We start from the raw sequence: 15,756 nt of genomic DNA on the forward strand, positions 1-15,756 counted from the left end.
AGGCGGGCATTTACTTTATTATTGCACATGTGGCGAGACAAAGTGGGTTATGTCAGGGGTTGATTTGTGATGACTTGTGATGGCCTGGGGGCGTTGTTGTTGTTGTTGATATTTGTGTAGTAGTGCTCCTACCTGTGTGAGTTTGATCTTGTGAAAAATTGTGGGAAAATATTCTTACGTGCTGTCCATTTTCTTTATACTTCCTAGCTGACATGAACTGTGTTAGAACACTTGCACAAGCATATACTTAGTTAATCACTCCTATCGGTTAAGAGGATGGATCTTGATATTGTTGAGTATTGATGCACACCCTTGTTTACTTGCCCTTTTATGTGAGAATGGCTCTATTGGCATGTGAGTCATCAGTGCGGTTATAAATTTGTGACGAGGACACCGGATGCCAAGTGTTTAGGGTTTCAGAATTGGGACCCGTGAATTGTGAATAATCTGAGGTTCGATACCTCGTGGAGGTTATTGGCTAAAACCTGGTGTGAAAGCGGTCGTTTTTGTTGAGTTGCTACTTGCCTTTCCTTTATCTGTGATCACCGGATTTAAACTGTGTTCTGCTCATTGTACTGTGTCATTATTATGGTGTTCCGCTGTTAGTTGTTGCTTTCCTTTTCTTACTGCAATTACCGTATTATTTTGTCATTATGCGTAGTCTTTATATAGATATCGTATTCCGTTGTTTCTACACTTATACTTGTTCAGGTTATCTAGTCCAGTAGGTGTCTCGACTGTCCCTCGTCACTACTCCACGAAGGTTAGTCTTGATACTTACTGGGTACCGCTGTGGTGTACTCATCTATGCTTCTGCATAATTTTTGTGCAGATCCAGGTATTTCGAAGTCAGTCGCTCGTTAGCTAGTTGTGCGGATTTTGCTGTGGAGACTCAGGGTAAATATGTTGCTTCGTTCGCAGGCTTCGGAGTCACCTTCTGATGTTGTTTTTACACTGTTTATCCTTATTTCGAAACAGTTGTATTTAGAGGTTTCTAGCAAACTCTGTAGAGCTTATGACTTGCACTACTAGTTTTGGGATTTGTGAGTCTTGTATAGAGATTTCTAATTTACATTTGTCGATCGCTATTTATTTTGTTATTGTTTCAGTAAATGTTAGGCTTACCTAGTCCCTAAGACTAGGTGCCATCATGACCTCCCACGGACGGAGATTTCGGTCTTGACACATCTATCAAGAAGTGATGTTCCGGATTCAACGCCCGTTGACCAGCAATTTGTGTTTATCCCTCAGCGCCAAACCAAAACAATAGAGACACTGACGATAGACATCATCTAAACCAGACAAGTTAAATATCGAAATATTCAAATTTGATACATCTACAACATATAAACTAAAAACAAATTTTATACAACTAATTATATAATATACAACTTATTTATAACTTATGTACAACTTTCATACATTATTTTTACCTAGTTAAATACAACTACAACATCATACGATTTAAATGCAATTCTATACAAATTTTATACAATATGTCTTCTGTATGTATTTTGTAAAAGATTTGTATATATTTTGTATGTGGTGTATTCTTATTCCTCTCTGAAATTTCAATCAAAACTTCATCTTTTAACACAATTTTGATACATATCACCAACTTTATGTAAAAAGATAGTATTTATAACTTAAATACAAATTTCATAAAACAATCCATACATTATACAACTATTTTTTAACTTTCACACAACATTCAAATAAAAAAATATATAACTACAACAAAATACAACTTAAATACAATTTACATACAATTATAATACAATTTTAATATAATTTCATAAGTATATTGTATGTCATATGTTCTTTTTCTTCTTCGAGTTTCAGTCTGAAATTCAGTCAAAATCAAGTTTAATCTTCACCAAACTCCCTCAAAATTGAGATATAAACTCTAAACAATATTCCCAATTGTTTGCAATAATACACCATCCAAACAAATAATGATTTTTGAAAGCCCAAATTCGAATTCAAAGCTTCAAAACTTTTTAATGGTTGTCAATGGTGGAGAGTCAAACACCTTCAAAATTTATTGATTGATAATTTCAATTTGAACACAAATTGTGCAGCATGAAATGAAATTGCTAAGTTAAAACTATATAGTAAATCGATTGAAATCCAATGACAGAATTCCACTAAAACTATATACAACATGAAAGGATAAAAAGTAGAGAACATCAAAGGAAGAAAAATTGAGGAAAGAACAGAGACGAAGAGATGGAGAGAGAAAGAGAGCGCAAGAAAGAACATGGATAGGAAATAACTAATTCCTTATTCACTTCCTAATATAAAGGGATACTCATTTAAAACTAATTTATATATAATTGATAAATTGTATATGGTCATGTAATTAAGTTAAAATTGATTAGGGAGGGTAATAAAGTTTCATGTGTTGTATAGGAAGATAAAAATTCCTTCTAGTAATAGACAATGATGTCAAGATAGTAAAGTTTAAAATCACCTTAATAATCAAATGAGATCATAGGGATCTCGTAAGGGGCCTCAATCTACAATAGTCACGGGCGGAACTCTAGAATTCCCAAAGAGACACCCTTGGTTGAGCAACATCCATAAGAGAAAAACCAGAAAACTTGTTATTTCTGCACATAAAAATCGAATCAAATAGCTTGTGAACAATATCCACCAAAAGGCTGATGAGACTCATGGATGCACACATAATCACATCACTGTTAACGTAAACGCGGATAGAACAGTCAACAAAGCCATCTTTACAAACGAAACCAAACAGTGAACAACCCCAACAAAGATGTCTCAGACGCTCCATTAGTTAGCACGATGCACTTCATTGATCAGCTGATGGGTTTGTTAACAGCTCAAGTGATTTTTTGAGGTAGTCTACGGCGATAGAGACATCATCAAATGCCAGAGCCCCAACAGCAAACCTTGCAGCCTTGTGTGCTTCAGCTATTTTATCCGGAGGAGGCTGGTAATTGCTGTCGTACTCATATGATTTAGTGGGAGCAGCTGCAGCTTGTGATGCAGTCCCATTTCTCTCACTTGAGCTGTGTTGAGCGTTTGATGAAAAGTTTGCAGTGCTTGATGAGGCCAATGTGGAATACGAAGCATCAGCGCCTTGGTAGTAAGAAGGGTTATGTGATGGCGCAGAAGGAAGGCTGCTCTCCATAAAGCTAGGATATGACTGGAAATTGGGATATGAATACGAGGGAACATCATGCGAAGGGTAGTGCTGTGGCAAGTGAGACTGTGGTTCTTGCACATAAGGTTGATGGTGATACGACGGAGAGTAAGACAGATTTTCAGATATATTAACTGATGGAGTCTGCTGGAAATTATGAGAAGAATAGTCATTATGAGAAGGATACTCATCACTAAAATATGAAGGAGGTGATGGAGGGATATGTGGAGGAGTTGGTGTGGTGGCTGCCGGAGGTGACGGAGGGACACGTGAAGGAGGAGGTGGTGGGGTGGCTGCTGGAGGAGACGGTCTATTTGCAGAATAATGTGCATCGTCATGTACGTGACTAAATGAATCGGATTCTGGTCCAGGTTTGATGACTGAATCGGATTCTGGTGCGGGTTTGATGACTGAATCAGTTCCACCAGGTTGAAGATCCTGCAAAGATGCTATAGTCAGTTAGCCATGATAGCTTGCAGTTACTGTCTTTAGATGCTCTAGAGAGGAAATAATCATTGCAAGCAAGAAAATTAAGCAAAATAATTGCCTGAGTGTTTAAAGGTTTAGTCCCTAATCCATAAAACACACAATAAAAATTAATTTAAACAGAATCGGAAGGGAAAGGCTCAAAGTTCAATATCTTAAACTGTTAACAGGGAAACAAACACTAAGGTGAGAATCTTTCAGTATTCCTAAAATCAAGAAACGCTTAACATCTACTTTAAGGCTTTTCACCCATTAACAGTGTCATGAAAGCTGCCTCCCTATGTCCCATTGTTTTTCATCTACTCTCTGTTATAAGCAGCTCCAGAAAGAGAGGTCACTTTCAAACTTATCAACAAAGAATTGTCTGTGTTCACAGATGCAAGACAATCAGTGGCAATGTATGACTGTCACTAGTCTGCCTCTGGAAACTTTTGAGATAGAATAATACACTTGTCCAACAAATTATCAAAAGCATGAACCTTACATATGTATCATTTTGTGCACTGGACAGCTCCGAAATATCTCTTTCATCACCAGGAGGGCCTGGTACAGGCTTCCTTCCTTCTTTCAAAGCTTTCCTTATATCTGCTGCCTTCCAAGCTGCATACTTCTGTTTCTGCTCAAGCTGATGATATAATAAGGTCAACCAATCAGGCGAACAGAGGCTACATTACTAAATACGTTCTCTATTACATATAGACACATGTGAGGATATAGCTGGAAAAGTCATGTTTTGCATAATCAGGTATCATGACAAAAAGATTAAAACAAATAAGAGTTAACGGAGAGAGGGAGAGAGAGAGAGAGCGAGAGAGAGAGCGAGAGAGATTAAAACTTGTTACAACACGTTGGAAACTCACATCTGGCTGGAGTTCACCAAACTGATTAAGGATCTCAAAAAAGATACTCGCGGCATAAAATGTCTTCGCTGTATTCCTGTAAAACCCCAATCAGTCATTGCAAAGAAATTCCTAATTCCTAATCATCGATAGAGAAACAAGCTCCTATAACAGCTAACAAGCTTCAATACCAATTAACAAACAATTATCTAAATCAACTTCTTTTACATTTACTATCACCAATTAAATACGTTGTACAGGACAGTTGAAGCATAGCTAAGGTCAGAAACAGCCACCATATCAGATGTTTGAACTAATTAACTGAAGAGCGAAGGGAGCAATGGAAAAAATCTAGAAGGTGAAGCAAAATCCGTCTACTTTGAAAAGGCCAAGAGATCAAAACAGAGGCTGGAGAACGGCTGGTAGTAAGCATCTACTCTTAACTATGTCTTATTCCATGCAACATGAGGTTGGCACATCTAAACCAGATAAAGCAGCCAAGATGGATCTTGTTTTTTAAATCAGTGCAGTCAAGAACTCAAGATGGCATCTAAACTGAATGACAAGGTAGTACGACTGATCACATATGAGAAGAATGATGCAAGTGAAAAAGAAAAAGGTGCATGTCACATAAATAATAAAATTCATACAAGTCTGCTCGCCCAGCTCGATCTTGTTTATCTGCCTTTGCAAAAACATTCAAGGCAAATCCCTCCACATGCAAATGATCATCGGGCCCCAATTCCAGTGACTTCTTATCCTGCAGAAAGAGGGCAACAGACATGACACAGAATAAGGCAAAGAAAACCACACCAAACATAGACATCAAGCAGATTTCAAGCCACGAGCTCACAGAGTAATGGCCATTTAGTGAGACTGGTAGATGTGTTGCTTCTAAAAGACTAACGTTGGCTGATCAAGCCGATAAAGTTAAGCTAAAACACCAAGATAAGATTATATACCATAACAAAATTCTTTTTAAAGTGCATGGAAGTCAAGGGTAGGAGTGGCAAACGGGCGGGTCGGGTCTGGATATGGTTCGGGTTGAAAACGGGTAATGAAAAAACGGATTAATTATCCGACCCGACCCATATTTAACCCATATTATCCATGACTTCTTGTATATGATCACTTTTAGGAGAATTCTTAGTCTCTCTAACTTGAGGAACCCCAAATTTGAGGCTTTACAAATGTAAAAGTTAGACCCATTTGTTATCCATTGGTTATCCATTTTCTAAATGGATAATATGGTTCTTATCCATATTTGACCAGTTTTAAAAAAAATTCATTATCCAACCCATTTTTTAGTGGATAATATGGGTGGTTAACTGTTTTCTTTGAACCATTTTGCCACCCCTAGTCAAGGGGATACTAGCCAAACATTTAGCTTTTAATCGAGCTGGAAAAAGCTAAACTTATATGCCAAGATATGTTTATAAACAAAACAAACTTCTGTTTACGCTACATGAAGCCAAGTATATGCTACCCAAACAATATGCTAGTTTCTACTCCTAGATCAAAATTTAGCACATTGTGATAAGGACATCAGTTCTCAATGTTTAAATATCAGTCAATCAATCAATAAACTATTCCTCAATCCCAAATTACTTGGAGTCTGGCTATATGAATCCTCTGGCAGTATTTAAAGAGTTGATCATAGAAGGCCAATTTACCACTAGCTGCCAATATTCGAGAAGCTAAAGCAGACGAATTTTTTATGTTACATGAATATCTCACCCAACCATATTTCTAAACAAATTAATCTTACAACCCAAGAAATATCTAGGTATTCAAGTGACTAAGAAAAAGGGATAAAAAGGAAACCTTTTCGAGTTGATTAATAAGGGAGACAAGGAGGGAATTAGTGGTCTTTGTACGCTCTTTTTGAGGAATCTTCAACCCTCGCTCCATTGCGTACAACCGACCTGCCACAAATATTTTCCTTTTTAGAGACAATTCTAAACCAAATTATATGAACAAAGGAAAAGTAGGGTTTACAAAATAAAAGTTACAGTAGTAGGCAACGAGGGGTTCGTGTTTCTGCAACTCATCGGCGCGTTGAAGGTAAGGTAATAGCAGCTTTGCCGGTTCGTTCTCCTTCGACATCGCCACTTCTACAACCTTCGATTTATCACAACTTCAGTGTTTTGCGCCTAACAATTGACACCAGCTTTCTTATTGTTGTTGCTGATATTTCTATTCAATTTCGCTTCCCTTCTCAACTAAGGAAAGGGAAGCTCCAATTTATATGATTACCATAAATAGTTATTCTTCGAAGTTTCTAAAAAAGTACTCCTACGTACTCTTTTCAAACAGGTAGAAATTAATACCCCTCGACGTCTCCGTTTTCTTCGATCTACTAATACCATCTCCGGTCTCCTTTTTTTTGAGATACTTTCGCACACTATTAAAAATATAATACAAAAGATTAGCATTAATCAATGATTAACAAATATGGCAGTAAAATATTTATACATATAGCAGATTTAATTCAATTCAAATCAACAAGAATCAAGCTGTTAAAAAGACAGTCCTAGTATTTAATATATTTTCCTATTTTTTCTCTCCATTCCATACCATATTTTATTTTTTTTAGAAACCAATCCATTCCATAACAGATTTTTCCTTTCCATACATGGATCTTTTATATAATGTAATGTAGCAAATTATACATCTTTATATTCTAACAAAATAAAATACATATATTTACGAAAAAATTATAATGTATGTTTGTGGTGTATATACATTATAAATCATATATGTTTTTAGGAAAATTCATATATATATGCATATGTTGTTTATATATGTCTTTATATTTAATTATATATCATCGATCCATTCCATAATAATTTTTTTCCTTTTTACACATGGACCTTTTTATTCAACTTAATCCTAGCAAAATTATATATTTGTATATTCCAATGGAATAAAATACATATATTTCGTGAAAAAAATATAATGTATGTTTATGGTATATTATAAATCATGTATTTTTTTAGGAAAAAATTATGCATATATGCATATGTTATTTATACACTTATTTATATTTAAAGAGATATTATAAATATTCCATTTATATTTTGCACTAAAATAACATGTATATTTGTACAAATTATCCGTATATAAATAGTATATGTGACATATTTTTTTCTTCTATATACATATTAGTGGCATACTAATATTTTAGATTAAATTTTATGTAAGGTATATGCTAGCAATATACTTTGAATAATATCAATATAATAATGTAGTATGATGTATATATAAGTTATATATGTGGTATATATATGACATATTGATGGAATATTTATAATGTAGTATGATGTATATATAAGTTATATATGTGATATATATGACATATTGATGGAATATTTACATTGTAAATTATCACAATATAATATACTTGAAATATGTTAAATGTATATTTTTAGTTAAAATAAAATTGTACAGAAAAAAGTTTAAAATAAAATTGTACAGAAAAAAGTTTCAAACTCAAAAAAGAAAGAAATACTAAAATTCTCATTGTGTAGAGAGAATTATTTTTGAGATATTCTTCTTTCAGAATCTTTGATATATTTGGGTAAGTGTTATTTATGGAAGAGAAAAAAGAAGTTATAGAAGAGTGAGAGAAAAGAAAATGTAGTAAAAAGTGTATTAATGTAGAGGGATCCCTTAGTTAATGGAGTTATCAAAATGAAATTGCTAAAAAAGTAATAAAAAAAAAGTGTTGTTTTTGAAATAAATAAAGTCTACTATCATTTATGATAATAATTTTTAAAAAGGGACCAAGCATGTAAAAATCTCTTTTTTTTTATTTGTTCGTTATATTAAAAATATTTTTTTTACTCACTTTAATAAATTAAGAGAGAATTAATAATTTATTTTTAATTTATCCTTATTATTAAGTAATTATTTTAAAAATTATCGGAGTACTAATAGTCAAATTTAAGTATTGACAATATCATTGATAATGATAATTTAATAAAATAAATACTTAACTAAAAGTTTCTTATGGGAAGTGAACAAGTATAATGGGATAGAGAAAGTATAACTTTAGCAAAAAGAATTTGATAAGAAGATATTTGTCATTTTAGAAAATAAAGAGGGTATTTGTGTACGGGTAAAATCGGGGGTAATGTCTATTCCGATTTTCTGGTGAGAAAACGGAAGAAGGGTACGAATGCACGAGATTGTAATCGAGGTTAGAGACCTTTCGTATCGAGATTCAAGAAGAGTGAACGATATGCTCGTCATCGGATATGGTAAAGCGATGCACCCTGGGCCGAAAATGAGTTCTAAGAGCTCGGGAAACACGGTGGATGGTTACACACCACGGATAGAGGGTCGTGATATTCGCACCCAACCGGATATCACAGCATGGATCTCGTTGAATATCGGTTATGAATCAGTAATTAACGAGAAAGGAAGATTTTTACCTTTTTTTAGACTTATACTAGGGGTAAAACTTTTCTACTATATAAAAGAGAAGTTTTTCTTTTGTAACACACATTGTAACATATGAATAAAAGCAACACAAGTTCATTTTATGCCTTTAGCTACTGTTAAAGTTCTTGTTCACTTATCATGTTCTTCATTCACAACCAGGCTCGAACCGGGGGTCCAATCGAGGACAAGTCCGTTGCTCAACCCAAGTTCATGCTTGGCCATAACATTACAATCGGTTTGATCCCTTATTTTGTCTTTAATTCATTTATCTAATATTCTTAATTATTTTTGTTGAATCAAACCACGTATTCTTCAAATCGTATACAAATTTAATTGTTATCCAATTTTAGGATAAACAGTTTGGCGTTCACCGTGGGGCTAAGAATAATAGTGGTGATTTGATACGAATTTCCATAACACATCGTATTTTACGCTTGTTCTTTGATGTTGAGTCTGGCCATCACTGTGAAAATAATTATAACGACCTGACCGGTTGTTTTAAGAGTTATAGCCCCGATCCCATATTAACTACTTTCCCCGTATTTATTTCTGCTACTGTGACTTGCCGGGAGGTTTCGTTTTGGTTTTTGGATTGTTTTGGGACACTTAATCCCTAAATGGAAGCTTAAGTCTTAAGATTTGGACCGTAATTGTAACTATGTGAAGACGACTCTGGAATGGAGTTTCGTCAATTTTGTTAGCTCCGTTGGGTAATTTTAGGCTTTGAGGCGTGTTTGGATTGTATTTTGGAGGTCCATAGCTCATTTAGGCTTGAAATGGCGAAAGTCGAATTTTTTGGAGATTTGGATCGGTAGTAGAATTTTTGATATCAGTGTTGGATTCTGATTCCGGAAGTTGGAGTAGGTCTGTAATGTTGAATATGACTTGTATGCAAAATTTGGGGTCAATCATACGCGGTTTGGTTGGTTTCGGCTTTGGTTGTCGAATTTGGAAGTTTCAAGTTCTTTAAGTTTGAATCGGAGGACGATTTATGTTTTTAGCGTTGTTTGATATGATTTAAGGGATCGACTAAGTTTGTATCGTGTTTTAGGATTGGTCGGTTTGTTTGGTTGAGGCCCCGGGGGTCTCGGATGTATTTCGGATGCTCAACGGAATAAAATTGGACTTGTGCATATTCTGAAGTTTGCTGGTTCCGATGTTTTTGCACCTGCGCTGGGAGGTTCATAAGTGTGGTCCCGCATATGCGAGGATGAGGTCGCAGGTGTGTTTTTAGTCATGAGGACCAGTGGTCGCAGATGCGAGGCAAGAGCCGTAGAAACGGAGCCGCATCTGCGGAAGGGTGATCGCAGAAGCTGATTTGAGGAGGAAGCAAGGTTCCGCATAAGTGGACGACTGATCGCCGAAGCGCATCCGCAAATGCGGATATTTGTGGGCAGGGGCGGAGTTTGGGAATTTAATGAAATATTGCAGGTGCTGAGCTTTAGCCGCAGAAGCGATACCATAGAGGAGCTTGAGAGCTCGAATTTTGGCGATTCTTTGAAGGATATTCAGAGGAACTTATTGGATAATGATTCCTAACTTTTTTTTGGTTGTATTCCATTAATCAATTGTTGATTTCATCATTTTAATTACGGATTTGAGTTGGAAAATTGGGAAATTTTGAGAAAAGTTCTTAGGCCAAATTTTGGGGTTTTGATCAAGATGTTGGTATCGGATTTTAGTAAATTTGGTTTGGCTTGACTCGTGAGTGAATGGGTGTTCATAATTTGTTACTTTTTCCCGATTCTGAGACGTGGGCCCGGGGAGGCTTTTTGGGTGATTTTTTCAATTTCTTGAATTAGCTTTGATTTCATTAGCTAGATTACTTTCTTGCAGCTGTATTTATATTATGTACCTGGTTTTGGCTAGATTTAGACCATTTGGAGTCGGATATTCATGGAAAGAGCATTGTGACTGATTGATTGAGCTTGGTTTGAGGTAAGTACCTTGCCTAACCTTGTGGGGGGAACTCCCCTTAGGATTTGGTATTGTTTGATATATGAGTGCCATGTGCGTGAGGTGATAGTGCGTACACGGGCTATTTCTTTAAAAAATCCATTTTCATTAAGTAAAATATTTGTTTTCCTTTAACTGAGTTGCACTAGCATATGTAATTATCCTATTTAATTTAGAACAGCATGTCTACGTGTCTTGATTGCTTATCTTAACTCTGTGCAGCATGCTTAGTGAATTTCCTGCTTCTTCATTGACTTGTACTTAGTCTAAATCATAGGATTTTTGTGTTGTAGTTGTAATTCTATTATTTGAGCTGCATATTTACTTTGGGACTACGGAACAATATTTCGAGAGATCCCCCTGTATTGCATATTTACTTTGCGACTACGGAACGATATTTCGGAAAATGCCCCAGCACTGCATATTTACTTTGGGACTACGGAATGGTATTCTGGGAGATCCCCCTACATATTTATGTTTGGGACTAGGGGACAGTATCCTGGGACATCCCTTGTTGTTATCTCTGTATTCTGAGCTGTTGTCTTTCTATGATTCTACTCCTGTTAGATTTTTGTATTTATTTTGACTGTGATATCTCATTCTATCTTATTTCATTATATTTATACTAATGGGGCCCTGACCTGATCTCGTCACTACTCGATCGAGGTTAGGCTGACACTTACTAGGTACCGTTGTGGTGTACTCATGCCCTTCCTTGTACATATTTTTCATGTGCAGATTTAGGTACCGCTTATCAGCCGCATTACCACTGAGGCAAGGCAGTTTTAGAGACTTCAAGGTATATCTGTCACTTCCGCAGACCTCGAAGTTCCGATCTACTCTTCCCCATGGTAAACACTTCTTGTATTCTTCTTCTTTGGTAACAATGGAGTTTATAAGTACTGTTTTCTTTCTGTAGCTTGTGACTTATGACATTCCGGGTTTTGGGAGAGTTTATGTCTTTTTCGAAAGAGATTATTGTATATGTCGAGCGGCATCTCATTTGCTTGTTTTAATTTACCTGTTAGTTGATAGCTTTTATGTTTTCGTTCCTTTTTCCGCAAATGATAGGCTTACCTAGTCGTAGAGACTAGGTGTTGTCACGACGGTTCATGGAGGGAGAACTTGGGTCATGACAAGTTGGTATAAGAGTACTAGATTCATAGGAGTCGTGAGTCACAAGCCGATTTTTTAGAGTCTTACAGATCGGTACGGAGATGTCTGTACTTATCTTCGGGAGGCTGTGGAACTGTTAGGAAAATTTCACTTCATTTAATTCCTCGTCACATGGGATTATTGACTTTGAAATTCTAAACTTCTGTCTTCTATTCTCTCGCAGATAGTGAGGACACGTGCAGCCAAAGATGACCAGGCACATGTGCCCCCTACTAGAGCCGCCCGAGATTGGAGTCGGGGTAGAGGCCGAGGATGCACACGTGGTGCAGCCAGAGCACCTCGAGCGAGATGCTATAGAGGAGTCACCAGTAGCTCCAGTCAGAGCACAGGCACCTGATATGTCTACTACTACTACACCAGCTCTTCAGGAGACCCTTGCATAGTTCATGAGCATGTTCACTACTCTAGCTTGGGCAGGGTTGATTCCCCTTGCTCTAGCCACATCTCAGGCTGGGGGAGGAGCACAGACTCCCGCCGCCCACACCCTAGAGCAACGGGTCTAGGTTGAGCAGATTCCAAAGGTTATACTGGTACCACTTGTAGCCCTAGTTCAGCCCGAGGGTAGGGCAACAGCTTCAGAGGAGGAGCAGCGTAGGCTCGAAAGGTAAAAGAAGTATGACCCTCCTACATTCAGTAGTCTAGCGTTAGAGGATGCTCAGGGATTTCTGGGGGAGTGCCACCATATCCTCCATACTATGGGCATAACGAAGTCGAGTGGGGTTTCTTTCACTGCCTTTTAACTTCAAGGAGCAGCCTATCAGCGGTGGCGTACTTATGAGTTGGACAGTTACCTGAGGCAGCTTCCCTTACATGGACTCAATTCTTGGACATGTTTTTGAGAGAGTATGTCCCTCGGAGCCTCAAGGACGCATGGTGCACGAAGTTTGAGTAGTTGCGCCAGGGTGCTATCACTGTTTCAGAGTATGCAATTCGTTTCAGCAACTTGGCTAGACATGCACTGGCCTTGGTTTCTACAGTTCGAGAGAGGGTCCGCCGGTTTATTGAGGGACTCATTCCCAGCATCAGGGTTAGCATGGCCCGTGAGTTAGAGATATATCTCGTATCAACAAGTGGTGAGTATTGCTAGGAGAGTGGAGGCCATGCTTGCTCGGGATAGGGAGGAAATAGAGGCCAAGAGGTCTCGAGAGTTGGGCCATTATTTTGGTGTCCGTGCCCCAGCTGCAGTTCGTCATTGTAGGGGCTATGTGAGTCGCCCCGTTTATTCAGCTCTTCCAGCCGCTAGTGGTATTCCAGCTCCTCCTAGACCTCAGGAGCATTATTATGCACCTCCAATATCTAGTGTGCCTCCTACACGGGGTGCTATCAGCGGTCAGTCTAGCAGACCTAGCCTGAGCCAGTCATAGCTGGCACGTCCTTACAGAGCTTGTTTTGAGTAGGGTGACACCCATCATATGGTGAGGTATTGCCCCAGACTTAGGAGGGGTGCACCTCCGCAAACTTCTCAGCCACAACATGCTCCACCGGGTCCTTAGGCTATGATTACGGCACCAGTTGCCACTCCACCTGCTCAGCTAGCTTGAGGTGGAGGTCGAGGAGGTAGAGGTCGCCCTAGAGGGGGAGGACAGGCCAGATACTACGCCTTTCCTGCTTGTACAGAGGTTGTTGCTTTCGATTATGTCATTATATGTATTGTTCCAGTCTGTCATAGAGATGCATCTGTTTTATTCAATTCAGGCTCCACTTATTCCTATATGTCCTCTTATTTTGCCCAGCATTTGGGCATATCTCGAGATTCTATAAGTTCCCTTATTTATGTGTCTACTCCTGTGGGAGATTATCTTGTTGTGGACCGTGTGTATCGGTCGTGTTTGATTACTCTTAGTGATTTTAAGACCAGAGCTAATTTAATATTGCTCAACATAGTAGATTTTGATGTTTTTTTGGGCATGGACTGGTTGTCTTCCTATTATGTTATTCTTGATTGTCACCCCAAGATCGTGACACTGGCTATGCCAGGTTTACCGTGATTAGAGTGGATGGGTACATTATATTACACTCCCAACAGAGTTATTTCATTTCTTAAAGCTCAACGAATGGTTGAAAAGGGGTGTGACGCGTATCTAGCCTATATGAGAGATGTCAGTATTGATACCCCTACAGTTGAGTCAGTTTCAGTAGTAAGAGACTTTCCTGATATGTTGCCAGCTGATTTTCCGGGCATGCCGCCCGACAGAGATATTGATTTTGGCATTGATTTGTTGTCGGCCACTCAGCCCATCTCTATTACTCCTTATCGTATGGCCCCTCCTGAGTTGAAGGAGTTAAAGGAAAAGTTACTGGAATTTCTTGATAAGGGCTTCATTCGGCCCAATGTGTCACTTTGGGGTTCTTTTGTCTTGTTTGTGAAGAAAAAGAATGGTTCTATGTGTATGTGCATTGATTATAGCCAGTTGATCAAAGTCACCATAAAGAACCGGTATCATCTGCCTTGTATTGATGACCTATTTGATCAGCTACAAGGTTCCAGGGTATTTTCAAAGATTAACTTGCGTTTAGGTTATCATCAGTTGAAGATTCGGGAGCCAGATATCCCGAAGACTTCTTTCAGGATTCGGTATGGTCATTACGAGTTCCTTGTGATGTTATTTGGGTTGACCAACGCCCTAGCAGCATTTATGCATTTGATGCACAGTGTATTTCAGCCTTATCTTGACTCATTCGTCATTGTCTTTATTGACGACATTCTAGTATACTCCCGGAGCCGGGAGGATCATGAGCAACACCTGAGGACAGTACTTCAGACTTTGAGAGAAAAGAAGTTATATGCAAAGTTCTCAAAATATGAGTTCTGGTTAGATTCCGTGGCATTTTTGGGTCATGTGGTGTCGAGTATAGATATCAAGGTGGATTTAAAGAAGGTGGAAGCAGTGCAGAGTTGGCCCGGACCGTCCTTAGCTACAGAGATCCAGAGTTTCCTTTGTTTGGCAGGGTATTACAGTCGATTAGTTGAGGGATTTTCATCTATTGCAGCAACTATGACCAGGCTGACCCAGAAGGGTGCTCCATTCAGGTGGACGGAAGAGTGTGAGGAGAGCTTCCAAAAGCTCAAGATAGTGTTGACTACAGCCCCAGTATTGGTATTGCCTTCAGGTTCGGGGTCTTATATAGTTTATTGTGATGCGTCGCGAGTTGGTCTCGGCGCGGTGTTGATGCAGGACCGTAGGGTTATTCCTACGCGTCCAGACAGCTAAAGGTGCATGAAAAGAACCATCTTGTCCATGACCTTGAGTTAGTAGCTATTGTTCATGCCTTGAAGATTTGGAGGCACTATCTGTACGGTGTCCCTTGTAAGATCTACACTGATCACCAGAGTTTGTAGCATATGTTCAAGTAGAAGGATCTTAATTTGCGTCAGAGAAGGTGGTTAGAGCTGCTTAAGGATTATGATATCACCATTTTGTACCACCCTAGGAAGGCCAATGTGGTCGCCAGGCAGAGAGTTTGGGGAGTTTAGCATATCTACCAGCAGCAGAGAGGCCTATGGCGTTGGATGTTCAGGCCTTAGCTAGCCAGTTTGTAAGATTGGATATTTATGAGCCTAGTCGAGTGTTGGCTTGTGTGGTCTCTCGGTCTTCTCTTTATGATCGTATCTAGGGGTGTTCGTCGGTCGGTACGGTATGGTATTTAGACATTTCGGTTTGGTATTTTCGGTATTCGATTTCT

At 38.3% G+C, this 15,756-nt stretch overlaps 1 protein-coding gene across 2 annotated transcripts; it reads right to left on the reverse strand.

Annotated features, from left to right (window-relative positions):
* Positions 1-2,450: 2,450 nt before the first annotated feature.
* LOC107766345 (protein HOMOLOG OF MAMMALIAN LYST-INTERACTING PROTEIN 5) lies at positions 2,451-6,844 on the reverse strand. Of its 2 annotated transcripts, none has more exons than XM_075223128.1 (6): positions 6,493-6,844; positions 6,319-6,419; positions 5,145-5,254; positions 4,516-4,591; positions 4,140-4,280; positions 2,451-3,607 (listed from the first exon to the last, which is right to left on the reverse strand). In XM_075223128.1, exons 2-6 carry the CDS (start codon positions 6,403-6,405, stop codon positions 2,816-2,818), a joined length of 1,206 nt encoding a protein of 401 aa, XP_075079229.1. In that variant the 5' UTR covers positions 6,406-6,419; positions 6,493-6,844; the 3' UTR covers positions 2,451-2,815. The 2 variants fall into 2 exon arrangements, with proteins under 2 accessions (XP_075079229.1, XP_016440599.1); XM_016585113.2 differs by having other exon boundaries at positions 6,507-6,843.
* Between the last annotated feature and the right edge of the window lie 8,912 nt (positions 6,845-15,756).

The sequence above is a fragment of the Nicotiana tabacum genome, chromosome 10 (genome assembly GCF_000715075.1).
Source record: "Nicotiana tabacum cultivar K326 chromosome 10, ASM71507v2, whole genome shotgun sequence".
In the NCBI taxonomy this organism is placed as follows: domain Eukaryota; kingdom Viridiplantae; phylum Streptophyta; class Magnoliopsida; order Solanales; family Solanaceae; genus Nicotiana; species Nicotiana tabacum.

Excerpts from the sequence above, each read along its gene's own strand:
- LOC107766345 (XM_016585113.2), bottom strand. The coding sequence starts at position 6,600 with ATGTCGAAGGAGAACGAACCGGCAAAGCTGCTATTACCTTACCTTCAA. Across the intron at positions 4,592-5,144 it reads CGAGCTGGGCGAGCAGACTT|GAATACAGCGAAGACATTTT; the intron begins GTATGAATTTTA and ends GGGGTTTTACAG. Across the intron at positions 4,281-4,515 it reads TTGGTGAACTCCAGCCAGAT|CTTGAGCAGAAACAGAAGTA; the intron begins GTGAGTTTCCAA and ends TTATATCATCAG.